Consider the following 16132-nt stretch of genomic DNA (forward strand, 5'->3'; position numbering starts at 1 on the left):
AAAAGCCGTCGTTTGGTATTTGATCGGGATTTCAATGTCGATTACGCATTTATAGTACAAATTTGAAGACAAAACAAGTACTATGACAAAAGTGACCTTTTTTCTTCTGCCCGTTCTTCTGAGAGTCGTCGTCTCCATTCTTCTCCTCTCCAGAGTCGTCAGACTTGTTGGTCTTGAGGTTCTCCTTGCTCTCCTCGTTGCTCTCGCGCTTCTCCTTGCTTTCCTTTTTGTTGGAGGTCCTCTTGTGGGCCTGAGGGGAACATGCAGATGGTACCATCTGAGCAAATTGAACATTTTTTAGTGTAGCAAAAAGAAACAAAAACAACAGGAGGGTTAGCATGAAAAAAGCAGATATATTCTGATGAATCTATTCAGGATTCAGATAAACCGACATCTGCTTTCAGCAAAAACACGACAACGCTGTGATGTTTTTGCACAGGAAATCACGCAAACCCTTCTCACCAAATCGATTCAGGCACACAGGCATCCATGCCATCCAAGGTGCACAAAACTCAAAAGAAAAAAACCCCCACAAAATCAAATTCACCTGAAAAAATAAGATTCAACACACGATCATCTCTTTTAACCAAAACTGAAAACCACTTCCTTTTTCCTCCCCCCTTCCACAACCACACGTATGGTACGTTTATTTTAGAATTGCTTTAGTCACACACCATTTCCACTAAAAGTGAAAAATGACGCAGTAGGATTAGCACACTGCCACTAGAATTTCCCAACACAACATGACTTAACTGCAGCACGTGTCCATTGTTCGTAATCCACTTAAGCCTGCTGTAACTGCCCAGACTTTCAATGGCATATGGGAAATACAAGTAATGAGGGTGAGGATGAACAGTGAATGGATTTTTAGGACCGCAAATGCCGTTGAACACTGCTGTAAACAATGGTACAGCATTGCTAACCAGCTACCTAGTAGCTATGCTAAGTGCCTAAAAAAAAGATTCATATATTTATTCATTTTAGTTTTTTTCTTCTAAACTGTGATGCATGTTCACATACACAACATCGCACAAACAGCTTTTAACCCCTGGCTATAAAATGTTGCCTTTGACACTGCATGTCTAGCCAGGTCATAAGCTTGTCTTTGGAAAAAGATGATTTGTTGTCATCCTGTGGCATTTATAGAAAAATATGAAACTTTTTGGGGGAGTGAGGCCAACAATTGCTTGCATATTTTTACTAAGGCAGATCTCAGTTGGGAATAATCGTACAAAGCTCTCCTCAACGGCATAAATAATGTGTGTTTATCCCCATATTTTCAGTTTGAAAGTACCACGGTATGTTTAAAGAAAATATATCCGTCATCTTTGTTGATGTTAGCCTGCCGCCAGCAAGAGATCTCAAGATTACGAGTTTGCTTAAAAACATGCAATAAAGAAAGTTTGCTCTTGCTCTGACTTCTGTACGTCGTTTGAAGTAATATTGATATACGGCGAGTGTCTAGGCAGGCAGTTCGTGAGGCCGCTGGTTGAAACTTACAGTGGATCTCCACGAGTCTTTGACCTGCCTGACAGTCGGTGGACAGGACACGGTCCGTGTCACTGCCTCCATCTGAACAGAGGGAGGGAGGGAAGAGCAGTTTAGGAGAGACAATGACGTGGACCCAGGTGACAACACACACAAAAAAAAGGTTCACAAACACAATGAGATGGGGGAGGGGTAAGAAATATCACAAAATGTCTGTCGGATTGGGTGATTAGGGTGACTGCCGAGGATTAAGGGACGCACTGCTAAGTATGCAGGCATGGTATTAGTTAGGGGTGAAACTAGTCCTCGGATCATTTCAGTACCGCCGTTAAGGGAGAAAAAAAATCCCCCAAAATCCCACGAAAGAATGGAGAAGCACTGGGTTAATGGCAGCCATCCATCTTTTTACATCTTACGTTCTAATAACACAGACATAAATTCCTCGTTACTTTTATTCTGAAGTGCATCCCGGCACCAAACCAAGGATGCATTAGCAATTAGCAGCGGCTCCATCTTTAGCGGCAAGCAGTGCTAGATGCTAGCAGTGTTCTCTGCTAGAAGCACTCACATACTTCATATAAACTGGTGAGAGGAGTCAGATGATTTTTGAAAGGTAGTTTCATAGGACTAAATGACCAAACTGACAGTTCCCTTTCCCACTGATCACTTTAACAAACGGAGCTGACTTGCATGCCATTTTGGCCGGCAAAAATCTCTTTTATTCAAAAAGCAGATTATTCAAGATACTTTTTTAATAGGATATATCCAAAAATTCAATTGCTGCAGCCCGAGTATTGGTGGTATGTGCTGGGATGGCGGTGAAAACGTCAGCAAAACGTAAAATGGACTGGGATTGTAAACTGCTTGCTGGTGCAACTATCTTGCAAACAAACGTAGGTCAACTGGACTTTGACTATCCAGAAAAAGACAACACAGCAGAGCCAAAGCACTTAACACAAGTCAGAGCTCCCCATCCCTATAGCTGCACCCCTAAGATCAGCCTTTTAATCACACAAAGAGTCAGCATGCACACACTCCTATTACATTATGCTTGTACAGTCCCCCAAAATAGCAGCAGCACAGCCTCGGATCCAGGGTCCGATTAGCAAACGGGGATCCCTAAAAGGACATCCCTTCCCAGGCATTAGTCAGTGCAGCCAAAAGTCCAGCCCTTGCTATGGTGCCATTTATTCCAGGCTCCCATGACGATGGCCCACATTTTCCCGCTGAGCGACGCGTGGGATGCAGGTGTCTAAATTAGGGGGCCGCGCTGTCGGGGACACGCTCGCTCGTCAATCCGGGGAGCAGAAATAGCCAGCGGCCGCGGCAAGTTGCGGTCGGTCGCTTGGGTGAAGGTGGTGGTGGGGGCGGGGGGGTCGCTGTGTCGGGACAGGAGCTTCAGGTCACCAAGCAGCTTGAAGCGACAGGTGGTTACCGCCGAAAGTGCTTTTTAGGTCAGACTTTGACAGCGTTATTATGCAACACAAGTTCCTTCCGGCTACTTTTGGGAGCAGTCACACGCGACAACATTTTAGAGGGAGTAGACTAATTTGATGAAAGTCCAGTCAAAGTCTATTAACAATGATTCCGTTGATACCATTAGAGCACAGTACAGCTGTCACTACATTTAACTCTTTCAGTGCCATGACGAGATATTTCAATATTGATCGGGACGCCCCGTCTTTTCATTCTCTTAGACAATAGGGGTTGAAGTCCAGTCCTTGAGCGCCGGTATCCTGCATTTTTTTTTTTATCTCCCAACTCACCTGATTCAAATAATTAGCTGATGAGCAAGCTCTGCAGGAGCTTGAAAATGATCCTAATCATTTCAATCAGGTGTGTCAGCCAGAGGTTTCAAAAACATGAGGGATACCGGCCCTTGAGGACTGGAGTTCTACACCTGTGTCTTGGACCGTGCAGACGCATCTACGTTTACTGCGTTGCCTCGTCGACAGAGCATTTAAGTCCAAAGGCGGCGGAAGATGTCCAAAAACTGAGTCCAAAGTACTCTGGAAATTTGACAGTTGGTAGACGAGATTCCACAAACATGCGATTAACCATTAGACAACAAAGTGGATGCAAAGTTGCAAAGAAAAGACTCCAGAAATGAGCTGGACCCTTTCTATAAGAGCTGGGATCACCTTCCAACAACGTTTTGCCAAGGGCAGTAAAACCAGTCAGACACAAGTCAGCGTAATGGTCCACGCCCCCGACCTCGTCAACAAAACCGTCTTTCCGCAACATTTATCACAACTTACTTGCATGTCCTTGGTGGCAATTTCCCCTGGGGTGGGCCAGCTATTGGTGTCGCCAAAATCCCCAACCTAAGCAAACAAAGCTGAGTCAGTTACGTCATTCAAGAGAATAAGCACCGAAAATGGCGCATTTTTAAAAGGCGACACATCCCGCAATCTGTTTAGCTTTGTCACGCTTACAAATTAACAGCAATTGTTCATCAAAGCTGCAGTTGGGTGGTTAGCACAATGATGATCTAACTTCTTACGGCGCTATAACGCACAATTGTGCCTCAAGAAATGTTTAAGAAACCCATTACGTAAATTCATTTCATATTTTGGGACCCATCCCTTGCTAAGGGCGAACAATGAGCAAGTTCTGAAAGGAATGTAGACACGGTGGTGTGCACTTACTTTATATGTCACAATCCTTTACAATACGGATTTCAATTGTTGTACTGCGTAATTACAAATGTTTTGAAATAGTTTGCAAAATAATTGTTGAGGTCATGCGTTTCAGCAAGTGCCAAATGTCATGGCATGCCAAATGGGATGTTCAACACCACTTTTTTGATTAATTTATTTGTTTGAAACTGATACCATTCAACCATACCACCAATGGTGAAACATGGCTGCTGCTCAATTTTGGGTATTTATGGTAAAATGAACTCCAACGGCGTGGCGAGGGAAAGGAAAAACAACTGCTTCCAAACATTACACTGGCGATGCGTTACGGTAACCCTCTGTGTCTGTACTTACCCATCCGTGATCAAAATATATTCCTGACATGGCTTCAGTTTTTCGTCCTCAATTTCAGCAATTACACCAAAATAAATGGATGGGAATAGCAAAGCAAAACTAATTTTGTGTTTTTCTGTACGGTGCTTAGTTACAGCAGCACCTAGTGGCGGCATGCAGACTACAACGTAATCAACACTTGGGAACATGTACCTTTCCTCCACGCCTGGCCTTGGGGGGGTTGCCTGCCCTCACCACCTTGGCGGGACCACTGGACTCTGTGGAGACAAGACACATGCGTCAAGAACAGAAATCTTAGGCTTTTTCTTGGCCAAGCTCAGACAAAACCACCCGACACCACAAAGGAATACAGAATGACATCTTTCACTTTCGATGAGGTTTGGTGCAGAATAACACTGTCGGGTTCGGGGGGCCTTTTTTTTGTTTTTTTTGGAGCGATGCAATTTTGTCTTCAAATGGGGAGATGTGCAAAAAAATGTAGTCGCACGGCAGAGGATTTGGTCATGTTGATTGGTGCAATTTTGCAACTTTGACAAAGGGTTCACTACCACTTGCAGTTGTGTTTACAAAACTAAATAGAATACCAAGATTGCCCCCCCCCCCCCCCTTTAATTCACACACTTTGGTCTTGTGAAAGTGCTGGCATGTCCACCCCAATGCTATCTGGGGAAATAGAAAATTTATTTATTTATTTATTTTTTAAACGGTACCGCAACACTCTAGGAACTGAGAGTTCTTTGTTCTTGAATGTCCTTAACTAAATAGTTCCAATCATGTGTACAGCCATGTAGAGCCGACAAAATGTACAAATACGCTATTGCCCTCAAATTCACTGACGGGACTGCAGCCGAGATTTGTTGGAAAGAAATTGATTTTTGCTTGGACTGTGGGATTCTCAAAATAACGACTATCAAAATGTCTTTGTGGCTGATGCGTCAAAACGTATTTAGCTCCCCTACATGATTTGGCAGGTTGAAGTGTAAATCTTGGAGCAGAGTTGTTTCTTCATTATCTTATGGAGGTTCAATCATTCCTCACATCCCAGAACACAATACGAAATGTTAAAAAAACGTTTTCAATACTACGCAGGGAATAAGCGAAATCTATTTTTCTGACACGCAGAATGAGTCAAAGTATGTTCATGTTTAACAACTGCCATTATTTGCAAGTTGTCTAGAAAACGTGAGCCTCATTTTTGGACTGCCAAAAAGAGCTACAAGACAAATGTGCCTGGAAAGTCAAGTAGAAAAATGCAAAACAAAAAGTCAATTGAAAGGGTGTGACCGCTACGACGAAATGTGGTTAATGACACATTTCAATGGCAGGGAGATGTACAAACATTCACGTCACGAGGAACAAAGGTCACATGATTGCCACTCATTGTTGTTGAAATCAAAGGTGATAAAGCGTTTATCAAGCACTGGGTCAAAGGGCACCAGTTCACCTCTGTCTATTCTTGGAAGGTGTCACTGCAATCAGACACTCATGACATCACAAACAGCTGTGGAAAGACACTTTCATTGACGTGTAATTTTTCCCCCATAAAATTACAAGGTCCTCAACTAAAAAACAAAAGAAGCAATTAATCTTAATTACAATAAACGATAGATAATCTGATATGATATAAATGATAAGCTATAACCACAAAACCCGTTACCTCGCATCATCTTTTTGAAAGTACCATTCCCTGATCATTTCAGAGGCAATCAAATGATCAAGCTGTGGCCCTTAACTCTTTTTGAGCACATATTTTCAGTTCTATTTTATAGTTGTTCCATAAATTCACACCTCGAACACATACGCACATTTTACTTCCCCGTGGATTGTCTCCGGACCCAAAAAAAAAAACACACACACACACAGTTAAGCCACAAGGATCAATTCATGAGAAAAAAATATTGCGGCTTGAAAAATGAGTAGCAGATTACAACCAATATTCTTAAATATCAAATAAGACCCTTCCCTTTTGTATTCCATTCAAAGCCAACTCATTAAATGGATTGTAAGGGTCTCATTTAATGACTATTTCTTGTAATCGTTTGCCTCAATTTGAGTAAAGGTTTGTTCCCCCCCCCCCGGTAAATAATCCTGACTTGACCTTTGCCACAATGTGAATGATGCGTACAGCCTTGTTGACCGTCTGCACGCTTAAAGTAACGCGACAAGCCGGAGGGAGACTCCGCCGACGTCAGGCGCTCGGATCGGATGACCGCCGACTTTAAGGTCAGACGGGTCAGAACGTCAAGACGGACGAGAAGCTCCTCTCTGGGACTTGAGGGACTCCTGGAGCGTTCTTTCGCCGGCGCTCCAATAGCTGACGTCAGAGCTGCGCATCCGTGGCAAAGCGTGAAACGCCGGGCGCGCTGGCAACAAGCGCGCATTCCGCAATGCTCCGCGAACAAACTAGAGCTTTGTCTGGCTCAATCCCCCGCATGTCTCGGCTTAGAAACGCGCAGAATGATCTGGCCCCACTATTATGCGCAACGCACTTGGGCACTTGCCAGACTTGCAAATGAAAAGCTTTGAAAATGGTTTTCCATTCAAAAGCTTATTTTTAGTGGCGCTACGAGTCTAATTTGTTTTTACACAACCCTGCGAGTTCCTGCCCCCGACAATTGATATGATGACTGTTAGCTCTTTCGGTGCCAAGCGTTATCTGAAAGGGCAAGCCCTAGATTGCCACCCGATTTCTACGCATCTTTCAAGGCCGGCGGAATATTGTATTTTATTTTATGTCTATGTGGACATTGGTGGTAGCATAGGAAAGATTGGGTTCCGTTCTTTACGTAGAAAAAGAAGATGTTACCTTATTCTGTTCTGTAGTAACCCCTGTTTGAAACTAGTGACTGTTTGACAAAAGGAGAAAATGACATTTTTGTGAAAAGACGGGTTGGCAACAGTCCTTCCCTCCGACAAAACCAACAAAAAAAAAAAAGGTGTGATGCGTTTTTGATGGCAAAATAACCGCTTGCAGACGCATATGACTGCATTACAACAGTGCTGGCCACGGGTGTCATCTATCCATTCAATGAAATAAAAAAAAGCTGCTGAGAATTCTTGTCTCTGGCACACAACTTCAGTATTTTACAAGACGAAAATACTCGTCCACAGCACTGAAAGCGTTAAAGCCTGATTCATCCAAGCAAATCGTGCTGTAAACATTGACTTTTTGAAACAAATAGGAGTGACACCTGCATTACCTGCAGCTCAGCTTTCAGCCATGTAAAGCTAAACATTGACTAAACAAAAACAAAAGAGGTACCAAGCTGCCACAAGACACCTATCACAAAAGCAATCCGACGTACGGCAGGACGTAGCGGCAAGTATGAAATGATGGTATGAAAACGCAATGAGGCTGCATTTAAGTGAGCAGGCGGTAGGCGACTCTCAACAACCAAATATGGAGGAAAACGTCCATGAGATACAGCAGACCCATCCGCCAGTTACCGTAGCGCACGACCACGTGGCCTCCCCGCGCCTCGACTGTCTTTTGAGTACAAATGTGGCATAAAGATTCAATAGCAAGCTGTGGCTTGGTTGGATGACATTCATTGATTATTAATTCATTGCCATGGGTGAGAAGTCTCATCTGTTAAAATAGTAATAAATACATTTTATTTATGGAGGGTAGCTGACACCCTTGACTAGTGCTTATCTAATATTAAGCCAATTGAGCACTGTAATGACAACTGGGACCACTGGATGGCAGTGTTGCCATATGTACAATACAGATATCACAAGTAAGTAAGGAATTGAAAGGCATGCAGTTCAATATGTGAACCGATACCCGCAGATACCTGGCTGAATTTCGTTACATATTACAAATAAGAACAGAAAAAAAATTAAAATTCAGAGAACGATAAAGAAGGTAAACTGCTTCAAAAGTACGGATACCTCGAAAAAAAGCCGGGTATCGGCCTGATACCAATACTTGGTATCCTTACTTGCCCATCCCTATTTTTATTTATTTTTTTCATCATTCCTGTTTTTGCAGCGCTATGTCAGTTTTCCTCCTGTCAGCCATACATCAAACATTTTTTTCAAAATTTCACATAGATGGCAGTCACTTGTATCGTTGCTCAACAGGACAAAAGCCCAGGCAAAAGCAATCGCTTCAACATTTGGGCCATAGCTGGGGCAAGAAATCTAAAAGTGCTGATTGTATTGACAATGAGTCACGTGCTAATGCGATCAGTTTGCAGGTGGCTCCAAGAAGACAAAGCCCTTGCAAAGTTGGACTGCTCCTCAAGAAACAAGCAAACAAAAACCTGTTTGGGACAAGAGGTTTTCAGCGAGAGCCCTGGAGGCTTGTGGACACGCCGTCGGGGTCCACACCCAACCCGACTCTATCAGCCTGAGCAGACTCGGCCTGCGGCAGATAAAGCGGGCCCAGCTGGATGGCGACTGACTGAGCTGGTCTCAAACAGCTGATAGTGGCAAAGGTGGAGTCCAGTGAAATATTGGGCGGGGGGGCCCAGCAAAATTTTGAATGACACGCATCTCATAAAACAACTGTTGTATGGATACATAATGAAGCAATTTGCGCGAGACCGAAAGAAACACCCAGGACGACAAGGTTTTAACAATTGCAAGAATTTGAAAGATGGCGTTAAATCTAATTCATTCACGTGGTGCGGAAAAGGCCCGATTCCACCCAGCCAAAACTCAGAATTGTGTCACACAAAGACCACACTAGAAAGTTGACTGAGGGAGGGGCCTAATTTGGGTCACCATCTATAACTTGCTGACAGCAGACCAATCAGCTGAGCTCACATGTGCAAGCATTTGGCCATAGCTACACCCCCCCCCCCCCCCCCCCCACACACACACACACACACACACAGCTGAAAGTCATGTCAATGACTTAAATGAACTCATAAGATACAATACAGTCATTCTTTGCAGAGGATAGAGAATACCCGCCTGTGACCATCGTTGGTTCCCTGGCATTAATTGTTTTTAAACTTGTTTATCATCTGCCATTCGTTTTTTTTTTTTTAAAGGCAAATACCGATATTTGTCAAAATGCCTGATACCCGCGCTGATAATTGAGCGGACCGATAATCGGTGTATCCCCGATGCCGAATGCAGACCAGACTTTGATCATTGGCCAACTGTTGCACAACTCCATATTTGTTCATCAAAGTTCTAAAACACATATCTGCTACCATAGGTCAGTAAATACTTTGGCGATCAATCAAATATTAGCAGGTGCATTATGCGTTAAATGAGGGCATCGTTAAAACATTAGCGTTCGATGAGATTGACGCCAAAACAGGTCTCAACTTTCTACATAATCTGATCCATTTATTTTCAATATTCTCCGGCGATAGTGGCCGCAGGCGCTCACCGCTTTCCAGCCACTTTGACAGTGTCACGTTTTATTCAAGTGACTCATTCAATGCCAGGGACGTATGTTCACGTTTTCTAGAGTCTGGACCTTCAATCCCATTGAGGGCATTAATTTCCGGATACTTAAGTGTGAAATCGATACTTAAGTATCTGGGATTGAACGGCTGGACTCAAACAATATACATTTCTTACGAGAAAAATACGTACGACGGCTTATAATACATATTTGCACTAAATTATCAGCACCATTGTTTCTGTTGTTGTTTTATTGCTATTTATTTATTGCTTGATTATGGAATGTTGTCCGCTGCGCGGGGAAGTGAATAGCACAATAATTTCATTGTGCGGTATAATAATACTATACATATGACAATAAAACTTTTGAATCTTGAATAAAAACGTATTGTGAGAAAGCCAAAATAAATAGAATCATACCAATAATATGCCCGGCTGAGGTCGTACACGCCATCGTTCAAACAGGCCACGTGGGATGCCGAAATACATTTCTACTCTTTACACTGTTCTTATCCAGGAGTGGCTTTTATCCAAGGACACACTGAATACACACACACACACATAAGTGATAAAGATTTCAATTCCAACTTTCGCAAGAGTCAAGGACCCCAAACTTGCATAGCGGGAAAGTTTGATGGATTCATTGCTTTCTTCTCTTATCTTGTCCTCATTCAATATGAAGCTCAAAATGACTCATTTGTTTATTTTGTTCAGGACTGAGTGGGAAAAGCGCCATGCTCCTTTTGTATTTGTGCTGTATCATGGAGGACCACAGTTAACCCTTTGAGGCCTGCAAACCGCGAAAAAAAAAAAAAGAAAACTTGTCAGCAATAACACTTTCTGTTGAATTTCAATTCATCAATTTCAATTTATTTAGGGCTCCTAACAGTTGTCTTTACTGGGGGTGCAGTGAAAAACTATTGATATCAACATTAAGTGCAATTCTTTAAGAACTCTCGTTTTTTTTTTAATTGGATTAAAAATAATAAAATGCTCATTAAATATGTTTTTTTATGGGGCTTGCTGACACCCTTGACTAGCGCAATGAGCACTGCAATGATAACTGTGACCATTGGATGGCAGTGTTGCCATAAAAACAACACATATTACATATGTACTTGTAATTCTAAGTAAGGAATGGAAATCAATCTTTCATATGACAGCACCCATTTTTACATAGACATACAGTGCTGCCGGACGCATGATTTATGCCACGGGATGCATAATTTCAATTCAACGTGCAAATCCCCGGACGCAACGTTTCTTTGTATGGGGTTTGCTATACAATGGTTTCACACGAGGGAAATGCAGCCTGCAAAGGGGGAATCCTCTCAATGTGACACATACTCTTTGGCTGCCATCATCAAGCACTTCTCAAATGGACTTTTTGGTTTAATATCCTCTTGATGTGACTCGCACTCTTTGGCGTGACATGAAATGATTGTATTCACATTCTACTATTAATACACATAGTAGTTCAACGATTGATTTGAAATAATCCACTTTCGCTCGATGGTAGTTCATTTCAAATCAGTCATCTTTCAAAATATTGTTATAAAATTTAGATGCTCACTTGAAAAAGTTTATCTTCATCTCTCCTTTGTCATAAATGTAGCGAGAAAACATAATAATTAATTAGCTTCAAAGAGTAGTGGTTGTCCACAGGTTATTTGGGGGAAAATAAGTATGTTCCTTACAAATAAAAACTTAGTAGATGTAAAAAATAAAATAAAACAGTTTCGCAAAGCGGACTGAAGTTAGGTGATGAATCTTTAACAAATAGAACCGGAAATCATTTGATTGAATCAGATAATTTTGAATCTGAGAACAGAAAATCTGAATCATTTATTTTTAACGTTTAATTCACTCTCATACAGCATTATGCCTATCTTGTTTTTTTCGCATTCTACTTGCCGTATTTCAGTCAAGGGACGTCACTTTCCTTGAAGTGTGATAATTAAGTTGATTGTAACGTTTCAAATTGACTTGTCAGCATCCAGGTTAAATTTCAGCTCCTTGACATCTTTGAATGCTTTCCTTCTGATGTAAAATGGCTTTAATGTAAACAAAGGATCGGACAAAATACTGATTTTTTTTTCATATTTATCACTACTGGGAATAAATGAGATTTACTTCCTGACACTGCAATGGTTCAGTCGACTGCGATGTTATATTTCAATAAGAGCAGCCTACCAGAAGCTTCGTCAAACAGCTGTGCAATTTAAATACAAGAGGCAGCATGATGTGTTTTTTTTTTTTTGGTGGGGGGTGGCGAATGGCTGAAAGACACGTTGTCTTTCACCGACTGACCAGATTCTGTTTAAAATTCCGAAATGCCTCATCTCGATCCGGCCCACACAAATCGGATGAAAGTTTACTCCCGATGACATAAAAAAAAAAGCAGGTTGCTAATTGGCGAGATCTGCATGACTTGCACGCTGCCTCGTTAGCTTCCGAGGCTAACTACTAGCTTGGAAAAGCTTAGCGACGCACGTGCGACATGACAACCGGCCAAAGAAATAAAAGCACCGACGATCGACACACCAAACAACAACAACAACACCCTCCAAAAAACCAGGGCGTGATGGCAGCAGCTCGGGTTAGCCGCCTAGCTAGCGAGCTTGCCATGCCTTCTACACGTGGAGTGAACACGTGACGTCTTCATAACAAACACCCTCGCCTTCTTTCCCACGAGTAAACTTGGTAAAAACTCGAAAAATAACAAAAAATGAGTAAGTTTGAGGCGGGCGGTGTTTTTTTTTTAAGAGAAAAACGTGTAAATGCTAGCAAATGGTCGAGGTGGCTAAGCTAGGCCCGTGCTATTGTTAGCCGGGGCGGGCGTCTCCACTTTTTTTTTTGGACAACAAAAACGACCACTTCCAGTTCTCTCGGCGTGTCAGCGATTTGAACTCATCTTGGGCTCTTTAAAAATGCCTAACTCTAGTCGCCCTTTAATCTTTTATTCCTGCTCGGTTGTGACGTTGCACTTTCACGCGTCGCAACTTTTATTGGGCAAGCCAAAAGAAAGTCACTTTTCAAAGGGTGCGCGTGCGCGTGCGATGGCGTCCCTCGAGCAACGAGACACTCCATAGCTCCCCTTTCGCCACCCGGGATTCCACGAATAGCCTCCCCGGGTGGAGGAGGGGTTGCATGGGTGAATGCACGGACTCCAAATATATTCAGCGGGGCTTGACATTTGGACTAGGCGAAGACTACCTGTGCCCACCTGACACACAGCTGCTGCACGGAACCGAGAGTGACAAGCTGGGGGAAGGAAGTGGGATAGGGGGAGGGGGGTACTCACCGTGGTGAGCCTGTCCGTTCACGCTGACCACGGTCACCGCGTTCATTTTCCTAGTCCACGGGTTCACCTTGGGCGGGGGAGCCTCGGTAAACTCCTTCCGGCTTTTGCCGGCCTCCTCGCTGTCACAACCACTCTCGTCGGCCTCCGTAAGCCGCGCGGGGCCCCCGGAGTTCTCCCCGCTGCAGCTGCGACGGCGGCGGCTGGCGGACTCCCGGTCCTCCTCCTCCTCGGCGACCTGGTCGCGCTTGGCCCCGTCGAGCTCAGGCTCGCCGCGGATCACGTTGCCGTGCTCCTCCGCTTTGATGAGCGGGTTGGCCGGCAGGAGAGCCTCCACCTGAGTGGCCATTTGCAAGCGCCGTCGTTCTCCCACCCCCTTCGGGATTACCAGTCCTCCTCCTCCCCACCCCCCCTTCGGTTCGAATTCGCTCGAAGGGGAAAAGTGAAGTTGCTCGGCCTGAGTGCGGCGCTCCTATGTCTCACCCCGACGACCCGAGCTTCAGTCCACGAGGCGGAGACGTCCACGGCCGTTTAAAGCATGAAATCATGCAAAAGGAGCCGCGTCCGATGGGCCTCGACGGGGGAGAACAACCCTACCTCCGCCGCTAGCAGCAATATGGTCGCTCTACAACCACGCGATACGAGGGGGCGCGCACGTACGCTGTCCAGGGGGAGGAGGCACGTATAATCGGGAGCGCGCATCCGTGCAGCGTCATAACAATGCCGCGTTCGATGTTTTCTGATAAAAATAAATATCGAGGTTTTTACCTTTCGAACGGTGAGCCCTCCAATAGGAATTTCGATTTCGATTCCCGACAGTCTTAGAATTACTGCGGGTGTTCAAATGCCAATGTTCACAGTAACATTTCTGCCACGTAATGACCGTAGTTTATTTGAAAAATATTTTTTTCTGATAGTGTGAACGCGCCACCGAAGCTTGAGGGACGTCATCGTAATGCTACGTTCATTGCCCTTAAGTAAAAAGACTGCGTGTGTTAAAGAGTTCTAAAGGATGCATTTATACAAAACTTTTCGATTTCAGCTTGAAGCGCCGCTTACATCCATATCGCGTCTGTACCTTTAAATGAAGATGATCAGAAAATGCTTCTTTGTATCCATTATACGTTCAGGCGGAAGTACTGACACGTAATCGCGTTGAACCCATTGTGGTGTATACGTATTAGTATTTTCCCTGACACAAGAATGCTACACTGAACTTTTTTTTTTTTTTTTTTACCACGTTTGGCAATTTCCAATCACTACAAAAAAAAATCATGTCACAACCGCGTGGAAACAAGCGTCACTTTTGTAGGCCGTTGACGCAATAAACAAACACAGAATTGACCTATCGAGAGTAGCATGTCCTTGAACGCCGCATTTGTCCCCTTTCACCTCCCCGTGCACGTGTCCACGCCGTGTGCGTATGTCTTTCAAAGTAACGGGTGTTTTTGCCATCTTGACGTTTTGATGTGGACTTTCCACAATGTGACCACCACCAGTAACAGTAACACAACGACAACAAATCATGTTCCGTTGTATGCAGCACGAAGGGTGACCATATGGACGTCAAAAAGCACAATTTAGTGGAATTATGTCATATCAAATACACACACGAGATAGAAGTTTATTGTGCATGCAGACAAAAGTGGATAGTACTACGGTGAGTCACTTGCATACCGTTCAGTGTTGGACAGGGAGGTTGTCACAGTAAATGGGTGGAGTGTGTTAATCGTCACGGCTGACGTTTGGTTCAACCTCATTGCAAATGATCAAGAAAAAAAAAAGACAGTTTCATACTAGGCCAAGATTACTGCCACATTCACCATCCAGGCAGTGGTCGCCCAGAAGTGAAATATTTCAACCGGGGTCGTGTAAAAGTCTTCAAAAAATGGAAGTCACATGATGACGATGAGACTATGCACGACAAAGCAGCCATTTCGCGTTTGCTGTTGAGTTTGCAAGCACTTACAGAAAAAAGTCGATTCTATTTTTTTTCAAACAATGCGTGTACACGTAATTTCCATCAGCGTTGTCTGAAGAATTGTTCTGTTCCATTACAAATGACACATTGAGGACAATAAGGGCAGCCAATGGCAGATAATCAATAATCACTCTTAGCATGGAGGCGTTCTTCAGCTCCAGCGCGTTCCTTCTCCCGCCGAGGCCCCCGGTCGGTAAATAGATCGACTCAATAGTGGCCGGCTCGGGCCTTTGTGCCCGGCCGCTCGGGGGACATGTAAAGCTCGGCGCCATTGTCCGTAGCGCTGTGCCTTTTTGGTGCCGTAATCGCCAGTGAAAACGCAACAAGTCAGCAGCTGGTCAGCAAGTCACAGATGAAAGCCGCTAAATTGCACATTTGCTCCGTAAGCAGGACCGGTTCAGGAGGAGGGGTGTACATGTGCCCCCCCCCCCCCCCCCCCTCCAGTGCACGATTCAGTTCAAAGGTCACACTGTAGTATTTAGTGTAAAAATCTTTCATTTTTGTGCTGCTACTGCAACTATTTTAAGTTAAAAAAAAATGACGCACACGGTGAAAACAAATTCCACTATCTTTCTGTACATAAAAACATTTAGCTGCATTCCAATAAATATTTGGTGGCATTGGGGAGTTTTGGTGGCCCTTAATAAAGCACCTTGAGGTAATTATTGCAGTCAGGCGCGTAAAATGACATCAATATCAGCAGTCAAGCTACAACCTGTCGATGAGCAATGTTGTGATTGGCTCAACATTTTGCAGCAGGGCTGGCCTTTAAATGAAAAGATATGACGACGTGTGAGCTGACGTTTTAAAGCCAAGTTATGCTAAAAGATGGCCACGCCCTCACGCTGTTCCCACGGCAACGCGACCATACAGTAGTGACTTGTACCGTCTTGTCAAGCTTGTTTAACTTCTGCAGTTAGCATCATGCACTGCATGGGAGAACACAGACAGTTGCATTAGAAAGTTCGGAAGGAAAAAATATATACATATAAATATACGTGC

At 43.8% G+C, this 16132-nt stretch overlaps 1 protein-coding gene across 10 annotated transcripts in view; it reads right to left on the reverse strand.

Annotated features, from left to right (window-relative positions):
- Positions 1-13802, reverse strand: part of larp1 (La ribonucleoprotein 1, translational regulator) — a 26156-nt gene extending 12354 nt beyond the window's left edge. For 9 of the 10 annotated variants that reach the window (XM_088441167.1, XM_088441174.1, XM_088441173.1 and 6 more), the window contains exons 1-5: positions 13153-13802; positions 4674-4738; positions 3747-3812; positions 1501-1572; positions 97-250 (exon numbers count right to left, since the gene is read on the reverse strand). In XM_088441167.1, the coding sequence (XP_088297293.1) occupies positions 97-250; positions 1501-1572; positions 3747-3812; positions 4674-4738; positions 13153-13498 (703 nt within the window). In that variant the 5' untranslated portion in view covers positions 13499-13802. The remainder of the gene's footprint in view (positions 1-96; positions 251-1500; positions 1573-3746; positions 3813-4673; positions 4739-13152) is intronic. The other variant, XM_088441176.1, reaches the window with a different exon arrangement.
- Between the last annotated feature and the right edge of the window lie 2330 nt (positions 13803-16132).

The sequence above is a fragment of the Hippichthys cyanospilos genome, chromosome 18 (assembly GCF_059441005.1).
Source record: "Hippichthys cyanospilos isolate Australia breed blue-spotted pipefish chromosome 18, RoL_Hcya_1.0, whole genome shotgun sequence".
NCBI lineage: Eukaryota > Metazoa > Chordata > Actinopteri > Syngnathiformes > Syngnathidae > Hippichthys > Hippichthys cyanospilos.